We start from the raw sequence: 20,596 nt of genomic DNA, 5'->3' as shown, positions 1-20,596 counted from the left end.
CAGGCTCAGAAACCATCAGGAAAGCAAAAAACCCAACATTTATTATTAAAACTAATGTTTAAGACAGTCTCATGATTTGGGGGCCTGATTCACAATTTTTGAACACTTGAGGTTGGCCATACTCTCTATGCACCCTAAAGGAGTCTTGACTCAAGGCTTGGGAATCCGACCCAGGCCCTTCCTGTCTTGAGAAAGAGAGTTATTAGTGATTGGTGCCACTTCTGACCGAAATAACCAATACTTCATGGGGGAGAGGGAGAGCTCAGTGGTTTGAGCATTGGCCTGCTAAACAGAGGGTTGTGAGTTTAATCCTTGAGGGGGCCACTTAGGGATCTGGGCAAAATCAGTACTTGATCCTGCTAGTGAAGGCAGGGGGCTGGACTCAATGACTTTTCAAGGTCCCTTCCCATGGGATGGGAAGGAAACTTTTCTTCCTCCTTGAAAAATGCAGTAGAGTTGTCTTGACTTGCATGGTTATGAATGTTAATATTTGTCATGTTACCCAGCCCTTCTTAAAATTCAAGCTATGATATTTGTTTTCTTAGTCACTCAAAATCTGTTCAGCAAAGCTCAAGATACTTACAGAGGAAAGGACTGGATCATAAACTCTGTGAGCAGTGCTCTTTGTTAGAAACCTCATGCATGCTTGTGCAAACCATTATTCCTGGATATCTACAGAGATGCACCTCACGAATGTATGGTTACAGTCTGCTCTAGCGGCTGCCTACCAAGTAGTCCCAAAGAATAATTTTTATTTTATCCATTAATATCTTTATTGGTCATTTACAGGGGTGTATTCAATTGACATAAAGTCACTTTAAGCCTTTCTAGATCTCCAGCAGGCAGTGGATGCGTATGTTCTGGATTGTGTCCAGATTGAAGGTTGGCTTATTCAGACTGTGTTTTCCCCTTCACAGAGTCTGTCCTAACAGATCTGTCCTTTCCAAGTATTTTTGGCTAGCTGAATAGAGACAGCCGCAAATGTGCAGAAAGCAGTAATAGATTTTTGCCATGTGGAAAGACGGGAATCAATCAGGAATACTCTAATGACTTAGTATTATGTGGCTATGATGAAGGGCCTTTGTTCTATGTGGCACATTTTAGACTATGAATTATGTGATGAGGCAGCAGAGATGCTCACTCAGGAAGGTATGTCAGAGCCAGCACCTCCTCTTTTTCTCCAGTCTCTTTCACCTTGTTGCTTGGCAAGCGTGGAACCCTCTGCTTCTTTTTCTTTTCTCTGTGCTAGAATCAGAGACCAGAAGAGGGACAAGGCGGGAAGGTGGAAAGAAGGATAAAGGGGAAAAAATGAGTAAAATTTTCAAAAGGAACCTGGGCATTTAAGTGCCTGAGTCTCACTGAAAGTCAGTAGGACTTCAGCTCCTAAGTCATTTAAGTGCTTTCACATTTTTTACCCAAGGATTATCATAAAGAACTGAGGCTAGGGACCTGGAGCTAACTGCCTGAGTTTAAGAGCCAAGCTAAGACTTCTGCCTTGCTTCTAGGCCTCCTTCCCAATTCTCCTCTGGGCAGGCCCCAGGATTTCCCAGACTACCAGCAGCATCTCAGGCAAAATCTCCTTCACAGACAAACTTTTCCTCTGCTACTCCACATATGAAAGAGATGGCCTGGCTTTTCATATGCCTCCCCCTCTCAAAGCTGGAGCAAGGAGAGCCCCTGTGGTTCTTTAGGGACTCTGGGAAAGGGAGGGCTAGTTCCCTTCTCTCCTCACTCTTATGGCTGAGATCCCAGCTGGGGTTGAGATTGGGGTTTCTCTTCTGTCTTTCTCCAAGGCCCTGCTGCCCCTGTGAGCCTCTGCCTCAGGCTCCTCTCTTCCCATGTTTCTCCCATTTGGAAGAGCTGTTGATCTACTAGCAGCTACTGTGTAGCAGGGTTTGCTGCCCATTCTGCCACTTTTCGTCCCTGCTAGCTCTGTGGCCTCTCCAGCTGCCCTCAATTCTTGATCCCCTCCCTGCATGCAGCTGGCAGTGTTGTCTTGCTCTTTTGCTTGCCCCCTACTGCCCACCTTAGCTCCCCTATCTCACTAGACCAAAGAGCAGGCCACTTGACCAGAGACTTCTCTGCACATTGGCCAGAGAAGGCTGCCTCTTTGCGTAGGAAATCTATAGGGCTGCTGTTTGGTCCGTGCCCCTTACATTTGTGTCACATTATAAAACTTGAAATCAATTAGAAGTATGGTTACAATATGCATGCAAATGAGATGATGTCTTTGAGCTCCTGCCAACTGGCCAGAATGGCCTGTGGTGCAGATTTAGGTAACCCCTGCTTCAATATGTCCACTTCTTCATGGCTAGGGCTCTTTCTCCCCCAGCCATGCAGAGCATCACCTCCTGGAGCCTGTACACTGGAGTCAAGGTTCACCCAGGTTCACCAGTCCACATATAAGCACAGTGCTGTAGGAGCAAAGCAATTGCTGTGGGCAGAAGACTTGTTTTGAATGGTTGATGTAGAGATGAACTTATTACAAGTGATTAGTGACATCTGCAAATTTAATCTGAATGATTGTCATTTTATTTGTATCAACTTAACACCTAGGAACCCTAGTCATGGACCAGGACCCCATTATGCTGGGCACAGAACAAAAACAACAGTCCCTGCCCCATGGAGCTAACAGTCTAAATAAGATTTACAATTAAACTGCTAACTTCTTTGGCTTGTTTGTGTGAGCACTATGATTTTTGGCTTAAGAGGCAAATTTTGTTTTTGGCTCCCATACTGCTGATGTGTTTCCCTGCATTGGGTTCTACAAAGATCCTGAGGGAAAAGAGAGCAAAATACTGGGTTACTAGGCACAAATTGTCATCTCTTCTAGAAGAAGAATCTGTTGGAGCAATAGTAATCTGTTCATTGGCTCTCTCATTGGCCCTTGGTGATACATGTTCATTGGGGGAGGCTGAAGGAACTTTGAAAGAAATTTGAAGAGATTTTTTGGTGTCTTTATTTCTAGGTATGAACGTTCTGTTTCTGATAACAAAGCCTTAATGGTAGTAACAGAAGACCCACTATTGTATATTTCTCCACTACCCTGTCAGCCACTGATCAACCGGACTGAGTCTCTCAGGTTAGCAAACATTGATTTCCAAGTGCGTGTTTTTTAGTTTGTAATTGTTGTGTGAATTCTGTGTAGATGAAAGGTGCCAGACTGGCGGCCAAGGTGCCTGGCATTTCTTTGTTTATATCCATACTAGATACATTGTGGTCAGTGGCAACACAAGCTTCCCCACTGTTCTACAGGTGTGTTTGAATCCTGGTTTAGCTGGCATCTGTAAGTTACAGATGTGGGAAACCCAATATAAACTGGGTTGCTTTAAATGGATCTTAGTGTGTTAGACCGGTGTAACTTTGGGTGTGGACACTCTAACATCCATTTACACCAACCTGACCTATATCAGGTTACCGACACCTCTAACTTATAAGTGCAAGCTAAACCAATAGAAGCCATGCTTAAACCAATGTTAGAGTGGCCACACACAATGTTGCACTGGTTTAATTAACTCAGTTTAACTTTTCACCTTTAGTTAAACCAGTGCGCTGTTTTGTACCAGGGTGTAGACAGTCTGACCTAGTAGTCAGAGAAGGAGTGAGGTTTAGTGGGCGGTGCTGGTGTCCAAATAGGGGAACCAAGCCAACGGGTCAGCACCAGAATCAACTGCCAGTTACTAGATCCAGGAAACAAAGCTGAGGGTCAGAACCAAGGTCAGATACCAAATGCCAGAGCCAAGTCAAGTTTGAATCAGGGTCAGAGGCCAGGGTCGGAGCCAGGACTGGTCACTAATGATTGGAGGTGAGGTGTAAGGGGAGGAACTTGAGGAGAGGCACGGAGCAGGAGCATGGTGGGAACAGGGGCGAGGCAGGAGCATAGCAGGAATCAGGAACAGGGTTGGGTGCGGGAGGCAGGCACAAGCAGGGTCCAATGCAGCCACAATAGGAAAACACCTTGTTGCTTGGATAAATTTCCTGTGCCGTCTTCTGGCTCAAATAGTATGGATGGACCAATCAGTGGAACTGGGTGATCCTCCAATCAGGGCTCCCGTGGATGGCGCCTTGGCTGAGGCCATAGTCCTACTAGCTCCCCAGCCCATCAGATTTCAGCAGCCATCGGGTGCAGCCCAGAACACAGTGGCTCTCTGGGGACTCCCAGGCCTGGGTTCAAGACCAAAGATGTCACATGCATCTTTTGTGTATGGACTAGGCCTTAGCTCCCACTTGCTCAGCTGACTTGCCTCCCTTTAACCTATGAGACATGCTGGATTGTCCCATAATGCATTTGAGCAGGCAGCAATGCAGTAAGGATGGTGGCTTGCACTTGATGGGATCAGAGGATTCCCTAGGATGCTGGCCCAGTGCTGCATCAGCAGCCGGAACCACCTACTTGTCAAGCATATGCCTTCCCCCCAAGTCAAGGGGCTCTCATGAGCATCTATTCTGCCTGCCTCCCGGCAAAAAGAAACATTGGGGGTTTGTCCTGCGCTTAGCACAAATGAACTAGAATCCTGGGACTGTTTCCAACAGAAAGCAGCTACTTCTCCTTCCCAGCAATTCAGCAGACCCCACTCTTAATAGCAGCTCTGGGCTTGAGCTTTCATCCTCTGTTGAATTGAGAACAGCTGAGAGGTAGCTGCATGGAGAGGATGTGGAGCCATCCTTTTTGGCTGCTAGGAAAGTGGAGCAGCAAGCAGGGAGCTGGGAATGGGCTACTGAGCACTGGAGACTATTGGCCTTCATGCATACGAAGAGGTCAGTTCCTGGTGTGGGAGGGAGAGGGGGATTATCTGTGGAGTTTAGGGTAGGAAAGGTGAGGAAAGCATTCATGGGGAGCAAGAAGAGCCATGGAGAGTAAAGAGAGAGGGGTGGCAATGGGAAGAGGGAGCAATTTTTTCCAATTGCCCAGAAAGTCCAGTGTATTTCTCTGCAGGATGGGGAACTCTAGGTGACTTATTTACTTTTTTCTCTGTTATATAAGAAAAGTTCCCTGTCTTCCGTATCCCCTGTCCTAAGATAATCAGAGACTCCCAATGAGATGGTCGAGTTCAGGATCCTGACACAAGGAAGAAAGGAGAGCAGCAGAATATGGACCCTCAACTTCAGAAAAGCAGACTTTGACTCCCTCAGGGAACAGATGGGCAGGATCCCCTGGGAGAATAACATGAAGGGGAAAGGAGTCCAGGAGAGCTGGCTGTATTTTAAAGAATCCTTATTGAGGTTCCAGGAAAAAACCATCCCAATGTGTAGAAAGAACAGTAAATATGGCAGGCGACCAGCTTGGCTTAACAGTGAAATCCTTGCTGACCTTAAACGCAAAAAAGAAGCTTACAAGAAGTGGAAGATTGGACAAATGACCAGGGAGGAGTATAAAAATATTGCTCAGGCATGCAGGAGTGAAATCAGGAAGGCCAAATCACACTTGGAGTTGCAGCTAGCAAGAGATGTTAAGAGTAACACGAAGGGTTTCTTCAGGTATGTTAGCAACAAGAAGAAAGTCAAGGAAAGTGTGGGCCCCTTACTGAATGAGGGAGGCAACCTAGTAACAGAGGATGTGGAAAAAGCTAATGTACTCAGTGATTTTTTTGCCTCTGTGTTCACGAACAAGGTCAGCTCCCAGACTGCTGCACTGGGCAGCACAGTATGGGGAGAAGGTGACCAGCCCTCTGTGGAGAAAGAAGTGGTTCGGGACTATTTAGAAAAGCTGGATGAGCACAAGTCCATGGGGCCGGATGCGCTGCATCTGAGGGTGCTAAAGGAGTTGGCGGATGTGATTGCAGAGCCATTCGCCATTATCTTTGAAAACTCATGGTGATCGGGGGAGGTCCCGGATGACTGGAAAAAGGCTAATGTAGTGCCCATCTTTGAAAAAGGGAAGAAGAAGGATCTGGGGAACTACAGGCCAGTCAGCCTCACCTCGGTCCCTGGAAAAATCATGGAGCAGGTCCTCAAGGAATCAATTCTGAAGCACTTAGAGGAGAGGAAAGTGATCAGGAACAGTCAGCATGGATTCACCAAGGGCAAGTCATGCCTGACTAACCTAATTGCCTTCTATGATGAGATAACTGACTCTGTGGATGAGGGGAAAGCAGTGGATGTGTCATTCCTTGACTTTAGCAAAGCTTTTGATACAGTCTCCCACAGTATTCTTGCCAGCAAGTTAAAGAAGTATGGGCTGGATGAATGAACTGTAAGGTGGATAGAAAGCTGGCTAGATCGTCGGGCTCAACGGGTAGTGATCAATGGCTCCATGTCTAGTTGGCAGCCAGTTTCAAGTGGAGTGCCCCAGGGGTCAGTCCTGGGGCCGGTTTTGTTCAATATCTTCATTAATGATCTGGAGGATGGCATGGACTGCACTCTCAGCAAGTTTGCAGATGACACTAAACTGGGAGGAGTGGGAGATACGCTGGAGGGTAGGGATAGGATACAGAGGGACCTAGACAAATTAGAGGATTGGGCCAAAAGAAACCTGATGAGGTTCAACAAGGACAAGTGCAGAGTCCTGCACTTAGGACGGCAGAATCCCATGCACTGTTACAGACTAGGGACCGAATGGCTAGGAAGCAGTTCTGCAGAAAAGGACCTAGGGGTTACAGTGGAGGAGAAGCTGGATATGAGTCAACAGTGTGCCATTGTTGCCAAGAAGGCTAACGGCATTTGGGGCTGTATAAGTAGGGGCATTGCCAGCAGATCGAGGGACATGATCATTCCCCTCTATTCGACATTGGTGAGGCCTCATCTGGAGTACTGTGTCCAGTTTTGGGCCCCACACTACAAGAAGGATGTGTAAAAATTGGAAAGAGTCCAACGGAGGGCAACAAAAATGATTAGGGGGCTGGAGCACATGACTTATGAGGAGAGGCTGAGGGAACTGGGATTGTTTAATCTGCGGAAGAGAAGAATGAGCGGGGGGTTTGATAGCGGCTTTCAACTACCTGAAAGGGGGTTCCAAAGAGGATGGATCTAGACTGTTCTCAGTGGTACCTGATGACAGAACAAGGAGAAATGGTCTCAAGTTGCAGTGGGGGAGGTTAGATTGGATATTAGGAAAAACTTTTTCACTAGGAGGGTGGTGAAGCACTGGAATGGGTTACCTAGGGAGGTGGTGGAATCTCCTTCCTTAGAGGTTTTTAAGGTCAGGCTTGACAAAGCCCTGGCTGGGATGATTTAGTTGGGAATTGGTCCTGCTTTGAGCAGGGGGTTGGACTAGATGACCTCCTGAGGTCCCTTCCAACCCTGATATTCTATGATTCTATGAATTCCCCTGGAGGCACTGGGACCCTCCATTCTGATGCTGTCAGGTGGGATATTGACTTTCACTCACCATCAGCCTTTGCTCACTTGGAACCAGCAGCCTAGCCTACTCACTGCTAGAAACTAGTAACAATCATAAAACATTTTAACAATTCTCTGAGCCATCCAGTCCACCACAGATCTGCCTGTGTGGAAGTGTCCAAAGCTTTTTCATTAATCAAATTATGCAGTTGGAAAATTTATTATAAAATGGATTTAGAGGCCAGTTAAAGACAGAGATACACAGGTCATGACTTTTTCCCTTCAACATCATAAAGTAAACAAAGATATAATTGAAGTAGCCTAATACTTTCTTTGCCTTGATGGAAGAACTGGAATTGTGTGGTTTCTAAAGACATGAATTCATCACTGCATATTTTTTCTTTTCTTCTTTTTTCCCCTTTACTCTGTTAAATTAAATTTTTGAGTATTTAATCGAATTTTATTCTTGAGTTGGTAGCCTTGTGATTTAAATTCTCAATATACCCCTATTGTTTTCAGGATTCGTGTTTATTTAATTATATATAGGAACCACTGTAGGTGGAAAAATCCAGTCCAATATTAACACATGGCAGATACTTAGCTATGAATTCTCTTTGAACTTGTGACTAACATTCATGCCCCAGTGTTAAAAGGAACACAATATAAAATGTTAAGATGAACAAAACCCTAACATTAAGTCACAATAATTTTCAGGTGGATTGTTAAAATACTGCTCAAAACCCAAGACATTTTGACTCCTCTTTTAAAGACATGCCTAATTTAATGTTGCATTTTACAGATTAAATCATGAACTTCGAGGGTGGGTTCATAGGCATGAAGTGGAAAGGACAAGGTCTAGAAGAATGTCAAATAACCAGCAGCAGAAAACACGAGTTGTCCAGGTAGGTTTGTACTGTTGAATCATTAGCAACACAAATTAACTGCTGGCAACATGACCAGCTTTCCTGAGACACGGCTCATTCCACAAGGCTTTTGTGTGTAGTGAAACTTATCAAAGATTAAATGTGAAAGAAAGCTGCAGATTGGTAGAGCAAAGGGTTAACATACTAGTTATTTCTGGAGTCCCTGGTTAATAGAATCATAGAAGATTAAGGTTGGAAGAGACCTCAGGAGGTCATCTAGTCCAACCCCCTGCTCAAAGCGGGACCAACCCCAACTAAATCATCCCAGCAAGGGCTTTGTCAAGCTGGGCCTTAAAAACCTCTAAGGATGGAGATTCCACTACCTCCCTAGGTAACCCATTCCAGTGCTTCACCACCCTACTAGTGAAATAGTTTTTCCTCCTATCCAACCTAGACCTCCCCCACTGCAACTTGAGAGCATTGCTTCTTATTCTGTCATCTGCCATCACTGAAAACAGCCTAGCTCCATCCTCTTTGGAACCCCCCTTCAGGTAGTTGAAGGCTGCTATCAAATCCCCCCTCACTCTTCTCTTCTGCAGACTAAATAAGCCCAGTTCCCTCAGCCTCTCCTCATAAGTCATGTGCCCCAACCCCTAATCATTTTTGTGGCCCTCTGCTGGATTCTCTCCAATTTGTCCACATCCTTTTTGTATTGGGGTGCTCCAAACTGGACGCAATACTCCAGATGTGGGCTCACGAGTGCCGAATAGAGGGGAATAATCACTTCTCTCGATCTGCTGGCAATGCTCCTACTGATGCAGCCCAATATGCAGTTAGCCTTCTTGGCAACAAGGGCGCACTGCTGACTCTTATCCAGCTTCTCGTCCACTGTAATCCCTAGGTCCTTTTCTGCAGAACTGCTGCTTAGCCAGTCGGTCCCCAGCCTGTAGCAGTGCATGGGATTCTTTCGTCCTTAGTGCAGAACTCTGCACTTGTCCTTGTTGAACCTCATCAGATTTCTTTTGGCCCAATTCTCCAATTTGTCTAGGTCACTCTGGACCCTATCCCTACCCTCCAGTGTATCTCCACTGGGGGGTAGTGTCATCTGTGAACTTGCTGAGGGTGCAATTAATCCCATCATCGAGCTCATTAATAAAGATGTTGAACAAAACTGGCCCCAGGACCAACCCCTGGGGCACTCCGCTTGATATTGGTTCAAATCTCAACTCGTTGAAGTTTACAACCAAAAATGGTCTCACCTTAAGTTCTTGGCAGATATTCGTCCACAATCACAGAACTGCCATACAGTTTGGCATGGTTGTAAGCTGCTGTTCAAGGGATGCCAGGACTGGCGTAGCAGTGGATTTGGCAGATAAGGATTGAGTGGTGTTACAAGAGCTGTGAAGGAAAGCTGTAGATACCTCCTCGACTCTATACCTTGCTTGAGTCTTGTCTTTTGTGAATAGTAAAATCAATATAAATAAACTTTCAAGAAAGAGATCCAAAGGAGAGTGTTGAGACTGTAAATTTTTTTTTACTTAACCTAATACATGTGGTTACCTTTATATCTGCAATGATTCCTTTTATTTCTCTATGCTTGGTGTTATAGGCTGAGCTGGCAGCAACGTCTATAGTTAAGATAGCCTGACTCTTTCCAGCATAAGTCACTGTTTTCAGATGGTTTTTACTTTGCCAGATTTTAAGTATTCAGGCTGAATTTTTCCATGCTTGCACTCTGCTTCAGGGTGAACTAAAAAAAAAAAATCATCAAAATTGGTTCAGCCATTTGAAAGAACAAGATTATGCAAAACAACCTTTTTCCCTGTTTTAAGAAAATATTTTCAGCCATTTAATTGAAAAGTTTTAGTATCTGTGTACTTTGGAGCAGGAATTTGAAATTTGGTGAGGAGATGGTCCTAGGGCCAGGGAGGTGCTTTTGGCTGACTTAATGAAAATCCATCCAGCATTGGCAGAGTTATAGGCTTTTGAAAATTGTCATATGCATAGGCCCAATAAGGCTTTTTAGAGGCTTGCTGCAAAAATCTCTGAAGATTCCATCTGCACTAAACATATTTCCAGCTCTGCTGACTTTGATCTGCACCAAGGGTACTTCCAGGGCCCACTCAGCCTCCTACATGGCCCAGGCCCAGAGCTAGAGCTCCAGAGAGGATGAAGGTGCAGCAGCAGCAATGTGCCCCTCCTTCACCCTTGGTGTAGGAGCCAGGGGGAAACCTTCCACTGATGGGTAGTGTGAATTCTGTGCTCTTAACAGTCCTTATTATCAAGTTACTTTACCTTAGGAGCAGGGAGAGCATCAGTCTCACCAGTTTACAGATTTTGCACAGAAGTAGCGCAGAGTCACTTCTGGGAGAGCTGGGAATGGACTCCTGTCTCTAATATCACAGATCCAAGTCTCATCCAAAGGCTCATTGTGCCAAATCAATGTGCTTGGGTGTGCTGTCTATAATCCTAGACCACACTCCTCTTCAGAACCAGAAGTTTCATAAATTCGTGGATTCCCAGGCCAGAAGAGACCACGATGATTATCTAGTCTGATCTCTTGCATAACACAGGCCACGGAACTTCCCTGAAATAATTTGTGTTGGAACTAGAGCAGATCTCTTAGAAAAATATCCAATCATAGAAGATTAGGGTTGGAAGAGACCTCAGGAGGACATCTAGTCCAACCCCCTGCTCAAAGCAGGACCAATCCCCAACTAAATCATCCCAGCCAGGGCTTTGTTAAGTCGGGCCTTAAAAATCTCTAAGGATGGAGATTCCACCACCTCCCCAGGTAACCCATTCCAGTGCTTCACCACCCTCCTAGTGAAATAGTGTTTCCTAATATCCAACCTAGACCTCCCCCACTGCAACTTGAGAGCATTGCTTCTTGTTCTGTCATCTGCCACCACTGAGAACACCCTAGCTCCATCCTCTTTGGAACCCCTTAACCAATCTTAATTTAAAAATTGCCAGTAATGGTAAATCCATGATAAATTGTTTCAATGGTTAATTACCTTCAGAGCTAAAGCCTTATTTCCAGTCTGAAATAGAAGCTAGGAATTCTGACTGAATCCCAACAGACCTCTGCTGTTTAGCAAATAATTGTGCGAGTCACTGCGTTCTCTCTCTCTAATGGCTTGTCCATACAGAGGATAGCGGCCTGCTACTGCAGCTTGTTACTCCTTTAGTTCAAGCAGTAGAGGTTTGTGCTGTGCTCTGGAGCTTAGGAGGTTCAAATCCTGCCGATGATCCATGAAGGTCATGATGTTTCCATTTGATAGAATTTCTGTGTTTTTCAGTTTCCTTTTAAAAAAAAAAAAATACCTAGGAAATTACATTTTAAAACTATGTTTGCAAAGCCAAATACTCAAAAGTTAAAAGAATTAATGTAGCCTGTAAAAGCTAATTCATACCCTTATGCATATGCATTATGATGATACAGCCTAATTATATGATCATTTACTCTTTTTTGTGCTGCAATATCCAGACTCATTCAGTACACAAGTTGGACAGAGAATGAGGCAGAGGGTTGAAAACAGTGAGATGGCATTGAGGCTGCATGAGGGGTCCAAATTATAGCTGCATTGGCAACCTTAATTCAGGCATTTCCTAACTGAGTGTTTGATTTTGCATCCTGAATGTTTTATTTTTTAATGAAGTTTTTACATGCAGTAGGAAATACTTTGAATACTACAGAACTCCTGAGCTCAAGCGGTGCGCTGGCCTCAGCCTCCCAAGTAGCTAGGAAATACTGAGGTTTAGTAAATAGCAAATCTTATATAATTTTAAGAACAAGATTTCTAAAAAAATTGTCCTTGTTCAATAAGAATTTCCAGCTGCTAAATTTCAATAAGTTAAAACACATTAAATGGTTTAACTTTTAATATGTATGCAGTTGCCACAGGGATGTTTTGGGATTATGAAGGGGATGGGAGGTAGTTCACAAGGCAAACTTATGTTCAAATAAGATGCACGCTATGAAAGTGTTTGGGAAATGCTCACTGAAGGGAATTGGCGAGATTGAGGTGCTGCACTGTAGAACTCAGTAGGAATCAGTAGGATGATGATGCAGTTAACTCATGCGATTAACTCAAGAAAATTAATCCTGATTAATGGCAGTTATAACAATAGAATACCAATTGAAATTTATTAAATACTTCTGGATGTTTGTCTACATTTTCAATATTGATTTCAATTACAACACAGAATACAAAGTGCAAGCACTCACTTTATATTATTATTTTTGATTACAAATATATGCACTATAAAAATGATAAATAAAAGAAATAGTATTTTTCAATTCACCTCATAAAGTACTGAAGTGCAGTCTCTTTATTGGGAAACTTACAAATGCAGATTTTTTTTCCCGTTACATAACTGCACTCAAAAACAAAACAGTGTAAAACTTTAGAGCCTACAAGTCCACTCAGTCCTACTACTTATTCTGACAATCACTAAGACAAATTTGTTTACACTGACGGGAAGTACTGCTGCCTGCTTCTTATTTACGTCACCTGAAAGTGAGAACAGGCGTTTGCATGGCTCTTTTGTAGCCAGCGTTGCATGGTACTTACATGCCAGATATGCTAAACCAGTGATTCTCCAACTTTTGTACTGGTGACCCCTTTCACATAGAAAGCCTCTGAGTGCGACCCCCCTTATAAATTAAAAACACTTTTTAAATATATTTAACACCATTATAAATGCTGGAGGCAAAGCGGGGGTTTGGGGTGCAGGCTGACAGCTTGTGACCCCCCACATAATAACCTCACGACCCCCTGAGGGGTCCCGACCCCCAATTTGAGAACCCCTGTGTTAAACATTAGCCTGCCCCTTCATGCTTCGGCCACCATTCCAGAGGACATGCTTCCATGATGATAATGCTCGTTAAAAAAACAATGCATCAATTACATTTGTGACTGCACTCCTTGGGGGGAAAATTCTATGTTTCCTGCTCTGTTTTACCCGCATTCTGCCATATATTTCATGTTACAGCAGTCTCAGATGACCCAGCACATGTTGTTCATTTTAAGAACACTTTCACTGCAGATTTGACATAACGCAAAGAAGGTACCAATGTGAGATTTCTAAAAATAGCTACAGCACTCAAACCAAGGTTTCAGAATCTGAAGTGCCTTCTAAATTCTGAGAGGGACGAGGTGTGGAGCACACTTTCAGAAGTCTTAAAAGAGCAACACTCTGATGCAGAAACTACAGAACCCGAACCACCAAAAAAGAAAATCAACCTTCTGCTGGTGGCATCTGACTCAGATGATGAAAATGAACATGTGTCGATCTGCACTGCTTTGGATTGTTATCAAGCAGAACCCGTCATCAGCCTGGACGCATTTCCTCTGGAATGGTGGTTGAAGCACGAAGGGACATATGAATCTTTAGCACATCTGGCACTAAATATCTTGTGATGCCAGCTACAGCAATGCCATTAGAATGCCCTTTCTCGCTTTCAGGTGATATTGTAAGCAAGAAGCAGGCAGCATTATCTCCTGCAAATGTAAACAAACTTGTTTGTCTAAGTGATTGGCTGAACAAGAAGTACGACTGAGTGGACTTGTAGGCTCTAAAGTTTTACATTGTTTTGTTTTTGAGTGCAGTTTTATATACATAATTCTATATTTGCAAGTTCAACTTTCATGATAAAGAGATTGCACTACAGTACTTGTAGCAGGTGAATTGAAAAATACGATTTTGTTTTTTTACAGTGCAAACATTTGAAATAAAAAAAATAAATAAAGTGAGCACTGTACACTTTGTATTCTGTGTTGTAATTGAAATAAATATATTTGAAAATGTAGAAAACATCCAAAATATTTAAATAAATGGTATTCTATTATTGTTTAACAGTGCGATTAATCACGATTAATTTTTTTAATCGCACGATTCATCACGATTAATTTTTTTAATCACTTCACAGCCCTAGTTGAAATCTACTGATTGGAATTTTCCCCTCCTGTACTTATGAAAGTACAAGAGAAATTGAAAGTTCCCTTTTTTTTAATAAACTCTGGCTAGCTAGCTCTGTAGGCTATGCAAATGTATATAATTGGTTTGCGCAGCTAAGCATATACTACAGCAAACCTTTTAGGTTTAGTGTTATGAGTCCCAGCTTAACATTTTTGTACAGGGATTGCTATTCATGCTTTAAAACACTGCCAAATGGATAAGTTGCTGGTAATAATGCAGGCTCAGAATTAATGAGATCTGTGTTTATGGTTCAGATTTTTAACTTCATCTTCATTGTCAGTAGGCTGAGTATCTGTGAACTTTCCAAACATCTCATTTAATAAAGAGATCTTAATGCAGCATTTAAAAGGACTGAACTGAAGCATCCTGGGCAATGGGACATACACTGTGGGAAATATTTATTAAGTATTAAACCGCCGTTTCCTCTTGTTGGTCTCCCCTGGGAAGTGGTACAACCCCATGGCCCAGAACCTTTAGCAAGCACTAGAAATGTGGTGAAGGGAATAATCTGATATTGCAAGGGAGATGGAGTGGATGTGATCTAATAGGATTTTTCTATCACTGACTTCTGTGATTCCAAGAGATTGTGCCCCACATTGTCCAGCTGTGTCCATCACCTGTGATATTGGGCAGAATGTCTGTAGTGAATTTGGGGATGTGAAGATTTTCCAAGAGGCAGAAGCCCTCAGGGAAAGCATATGAACTGAAGCGGGGTTGATTGTCATCTTGCGTCTCTCGAAAGCATGACTTTTCTTTAGAGTCTGTTTAGTTTAATTCTGAACCCTTTGCTGTAACTAAAGCAGCTTAGCTTAAATTCAGTTACTATTTATAGATTCCAAGGCCAGAAGGGACCATTGTGATCATGTAGTCTGACCTCCTGTATGACACAGGCCAGAGAACTGCCCCACAATAATTCCTAGAGCAGATATTTTAGAAAATCATCCAGTCTTGATTTAAAAATTGTCAGTGATGAAGAATCCACCACAACCCCTGATTAGTTATTCCAATGATTAATTACTCTCATTGTTAAAAATGTATGCCTTATTCCCAGTCTGAATTTGTCTAGCTTCAACTTCTAGCTGTATTATACTTTCCTCTGCTAGATTGAAGAGCCCATTATTAAATATTTATTCCCCATATAGGTACTTAGAGACTGTGATCAAGACACTCCTTAACCTTCTCTTTCTTAAGCTAAATAGTTTGAGTTGCTTGAATCTATCACTATAAGGCAGGTTTTGTAATCCTTTAGTCATTCTTGAAGCTTTTTTCTAAACCCTTTCCAACTTATTAACAACCTTCTTGAATTGTGGGCAGCAGAATTATTCTACAGGTCCCTTCACACATTATTCCAGCAACAGTCGCACCAGTCCCAAGTATAGAGGTAAAATAACCGCTCTACTCCTACTGCGATTCCCCCATTTATACATTAGCCCTTTTAGCCACAGTGTGACACTGGGAACTCATGTTCAGCTGAATATCCACCTCCCACCCCCCAGTCTATTTCAGAGTTACTTCTTCCCTGGATAGAGTTCCCCATCTTGTAAGTATGGCTTACATTGTGTGTTCCTAGATGTATACATTTACATTTAGCCTTATTAAAATCCACAGCTGCCAAGGTCTGTGCTGTACCATGAATGACGTTTCTTCATGGAGAGCAAAAGTCCCAGGTTTCCCCTCACATGCTCTCATCTCTACTAAACAGTGGGAGGAGGACAAACCACTAGCCTGTAGCCAGACAGCCAGGAGTGTGAAGGCTTGGGGGAGTTCTGGGTTTCTCAAAATGTAAAGAAGGTTGTGGGGCCTCATCTGGAAGGAGCAGCGATGGCTACAAGAGGTGAGGAAGTACCAGAACTCCTCTTCCAAGCCAGGAGAAGAAGCAGAGGGTATTAGCGTTGCTGAGTCTTCCTCTCATCTCTGTCCACTGTCTTAGGAGGAGCCACAGAAGAAGGAGGAGGAGCCCTAGGGAGGCACTAGGAGTTGGTGCTGCAGGGCAAGGAGCAGATGAGCAGAGTCTCAAGGCAGCACTTCTTTGAGCAGCCACCGGGAGGGAGAGCAATGAGCAGTCTTTGCAAAGGCACTGTGTAGCGGGGTGGCTACCCCGCTCCTGCCTGAGGGGTTTAAAACAGCCCTGGCAGAGGGCTGGGGCAAAGGGAAAAGCTACTGGGCTGATTGGGGAAGTAGCCACAGCTGGGACGCCCCAATCAGGCCACAGCTGGCCTGTATAAAAAGGCTGGGAGCCAGGAGCTCAGAGTCTCTCTCTGCCTTCGGAGAGAGAAGGGCCTGGCTGCAGGGAGCTAGACACAGAGTACCTGGGTGGAGCAGGGCTGGGGAAAGGCTGAGGAGCTGGGGAGCTCCATCCTGGATAGCCCCAGGCTGCGGCCTAGCGGAAGGCCAAGGGGTACTGGGGGTTGCAGAGGGCAGCCCAGGCCTAGGTCAAGGCAGCAGGTCCAAACCCTCCTTGCCAGTGATGAGTGGCCTATACTGCAGTCTGCCCCAGGGAGCGGGGGCTAGTTGGTGACTGGCAGTGGCCTAGTGCTGAGGCAAGGTATGGATAGTGGGTGGGGGTTCCCCTGGGAGGAGAGACCTAGCGTGTGTGTGGGTATTGCCAGGGGGCAGCACCCAGAGCAAGGGGCACCGGGGTCCTGGGAGGGACACGGGGCCAATGCAGAGGACAAGGTGGATCACCGCCCTGCAGAGGGCGCTCCAGAGGCTGGTGAGCTAATTCCCTGGACGACCAGCAGGAGGCGCCGCAGGGGTGAGTCCGGACCTCCCTCTACACACTGCCTCCCACTGCTCGTGGCTAGAGAGGTACTCAGCATCTCCTTCCTGTCAAGCCAAGGGAGGGCTCAGACCATATAAGGCTCTGGGCAGAGTTGGTATAGGGGAAGGGGCTCAGGATTCAGTTGGTTTCCATCAGACTTCATAACCTCCCAAGAATCACTGCTTTCTAGGACAGAGTCCCCCATTCTGTAGGTCTTGTGGCAGCTTAGAGGCTAACACATTTATTTGGGCATAAGCTTTCATGGGCTAGAACCCACTACATCACATGCGTAGAATGGAAAATACAGGGGCAGGTATAAATACATGAAAAGATGGGAGTTGCCTTACCAAGTGTGAGGTCAGTCTAACAAGACAATTCAATTAACAGTAGGATGCCAAGGGAGGAAAAATAACTTTTGTGGCCCATTCAAACACTTGACAAGAAGGTGTGAGTAACAGTAGGGGGGCATTAGTATGGGGAAATTAGGTTTAGGTTTTGTAATGACCCAACCACTCCCAGTCTTTATTCAGGCCTAATTTGATGGTGTCCAGTTTGCAAATTAATTCCAGTTCTGCAGTTTCACGTTGGAGTCTGTTTTTTAAGTTTTTTTGTTGAAGAATTGCCACTTTTAGGTCTGTTATTGAATGACCAGGGAGATTGAAGTGTTCTCCTACTGGCTTTTGAATGTTTTAATTCCTGATGTCAGATTTGTGTCCATTTATTCTTTTGCGTAGAGACTGTCCGGTTTGGCCAATGTACATGGCAGAGGGGCATTGCTGGCACATGATGGCATATATCACATTTGGTAGATGTGCAGGTGAACGAGCCCCTGATGGTGTGGCTGATGTGGTTAGGTCCTTTGATGGTGTCCCTTGAATAGATCTATGGACAGAGTTGGCACCGGGGTTTGTTGCAGGGTTTGGTTCCTGGGTTGGTGTTTTTGTTGTGTGGTGTGTAGTTGCTGGTGAGTGTTTGCTTCAGGTTGGGGGGCTGTCTGTAAGTGAGGACTGGCCTGTCTCCCAAGGTCTGTGAGAGTGAGGGATCGTCCTTCAGGATAGGCTTTAGATCCTTGATGATGCGCTGGAGAGGTTTTAGTTGGGGGCTGTAGGTGACAGCTAGTGGCGTTCTGTTACTTTCTTTGTTGGGCCTGTCTTGTAGTAGGTGACTTCTGGGTACCCTTCTGGCCTACTGTTACTCACACCTTCTTGTCAACTATTTGAAATGGGTCACTCTCATTACCACTACAAAAGTTATTTTTCCTCCGTTGATATCCTACTGTTAATTGAATTGTCTTGTTAGACTGACCTCACACTTGGTAAGGCAACTCCCATCTTTTCATGTATTTATACCTGCTCCTGTATTTTCCACTCCATGCATCTGATGAAGTGGGTTCTAGCCCATGAAAGCTTATGCCCAAATAAATTTGTTAGTCTCTAAGGTGCCACAAGGACTTCTCGTTGTTTTTTTGATACAGACTAACACTGCTACCACTCTGAAACCATTCTGTAGGTGTGACCTCTGTTCTCCTTTGGATGCTTGCTCATGTCCATTCCATTGTAGGTTTGTGTGCTCACCACATGCGCCGGTGCCGGAAGTTTTTCTCTCAGTGGTATCCATAGGGTTCCGGCTTTGGCGCCCTCTGGAGTGGCACGTGTATGCGCCAGTATAAGGGCCACCGCTGGGGCCCCCCTGCCCCTTCAGTTCCTTCTTACCACCAGCAATAGTGCTGAAACTTCCCTTGCCTCGGCAAGCTTTACCTTTTACTATTTTGATTCTACTGTCCCAAAGGACATCCAAAATTGCGTTTCAAGAATGTGTGCAAGCGAGACGTCAAAGAAATGGACATGGATGTGACAACTGGGAAGATCGTACACAAGACCGCAGTCTTTGGAAACAAGAGCTTAACAAAGGTCTCCAGAGTTACGAGAGCAAAGCAGTCCAGCTTAGCAGAGGAGAAAAGAGCTCACAGAAGGCAGAGCCCAAAGGGTCGAAACATCACCTTTAAATGTGACAGATGCGGCAGAGATTGTCTCTCTCGAGTGGGTCTCTTCAGCCACAGCCTCAGCTGCCATAAAACCAACTGAGTAAATTCTTTACCTCTTCTAGTAGGAAGAGAGCCTGAGACATAAGCCCTTGTATTAGAGGCCTGGTATGAGGCAGGACCTGCTCACAGAATCTGGCAAGAACAGGGCTGATATTGCAGAAATACACATTCCTAAGGAGTGCAAGGCACAAAGTATTCACGCAAACACATCCCGATATCAAGTGGTACCAGAACATCCCAATATCAAGGATGGTACAAAAACATTCCCCAAGGATAACAGGAACACACTGACCCCTCCTAAAAGATAAGGTAAGGATGACAGTATGTAATAAAGATGTTTTGATCAAGCCAACATGTATAAAGTGATGGGTGATAACTAGCCATGTCAGGGGGCAGTAACTAACAATGTCAGAGGCAGTACATAACTTGTTTATATCAGGGTATAAAGATGTATCTCGGAGGGAGTATCTCTGTCCAGCCAAGGGGGGAATGGAAAGCCCTGCCATTCACTGAGCTGCATCCATTGTCACGGACATACATGTTTTAGTATCCTCGTAGAGTCTGCCAGGTGCTATTACCGTGCTTTGTCAACAATAAATCTGTCTTAACAGATCTTGTGGTCTGTTCACTCGAGGTCTGCTGTGCCAACTGTCTGCGCAGAGCTGGGGCAGCACAGAGGAAGAACACACACACGCAGCTGAACATCTAACCACACCTCTCAGTGGCGCATACCCATGGTCTCTCGAGACTGAAGGATGCCTACTACTGTATATAGTTGTTATAGTGATTTTCCTATATAGTTTAATAGTTCCCATAGTGTTTAGTATAGAAGTAGTTTGTTAGTCCCCTACGGAACTTAGGCTTTGTCTTCACTACCCGCCGATCCGGCGGGTAGCAATCGGTTTTTCGGGGATCGACTTACCGCGTCTAGTCAAGACGCGGTAAAATCGATCCCTGATCGCTCTGCCGTCGACTCCGGAAATCCACCTCGGCAGGAGGCGGCAGCGGAGTCGGCGGCAGCGGTCGACTTTCCCGCGTCCTCACCGCTAGGTAAGCCGACCTAAAATACGCAACTTCAGCTACGGTATTCACGTAGCTGAAGTTGCGTATCTTAGGTCGGAACCCCGCTGCAGTGTAGACCTAGCCTGAGCCCAGGCTTTAAGCCTTGTGATTGCAGCAAAAAAAAAAAAAAAAAAACTATGCCTCTCAGTGATCCCTACCAAATCTGTCTATGGTGCTTGGGGAAAACCCACGTGAGCGACAAGTGTCGCATCTGTAAAATTTTCAAGCCACGCACCAAAAAGGTGCAGGATATTTGGTTTTGAGCACTCCTTATGGAGTTGACTCTCGCAGTGGCCTCGAACCGGCCAGATCAGACTCCGCCCTGAGCACCGCTGCTTTGGTGCGAAGCGCACTGCCGGCACCAACCTTGGACTGGCACCGATCTTGGTCCCCATTGCTGGCTAAGAAGCAGAAAAAGCCTGGGAGAGGGCGGTCTACTACATCCTGTAAGAGGAAGGAGAGAGCCGGAGGCGAACAAAGATCCACGCAGGACACCTCATCTCCTCCGGACCATAGCCAGGCTCCAGCATCCAAGGAGCTGTCGAGCCCCCCTGAGACCTGTCCACCACCCCAGGAAGCATCAGGAGCATTCAGCATCTGGCA

The 20,596-nt window shown here is 45.0% G+C and overlaps 1 protein-coding gene across 1 annotated transcript in view; it reads left to right on the top strand.

Moving 5' to 3' along the window:
• The window catches only part of ATF6 (activating transcription factor 6), a 365,356-nt gene that overhangs the window by 160,932 nt on the left and 183,828 nt on the right, over positions 1–20,596 (top strand). The window contains exons 11-12 of the mRNA XM_065408946.1: positions 2,969–3,082; positions 8,078–8,180. Coding sequence (XP_065265018.1) covers positions 2,969–3,082; positions 8,078–8,180 — 217 coding nt within the window. The remainder of the gene's footprint in view (positions 1–2,968; positions 3,083–8,077; positions 8,181–20,596) is intronic.

The sequence above is a fragment of the Emys orbicularis genome, chromosome 8 (assembly GCF_028017835.1).
Source record: "Emys orbicularis isolate rEmyOrb1 chromosome 8, rEmyOrb1.hap1, whole genome shotgun sequence".
NCBI classification, from domain to species: Eukaryota; Metazoa; Chordata; order Testudines; family Emydidae; genus Emys; species Emys orbicularis.
Note: the sequence above shows the minus strand (reverse complement) of the source record. Positions and strands in the feature narration are given on the sequence as shown.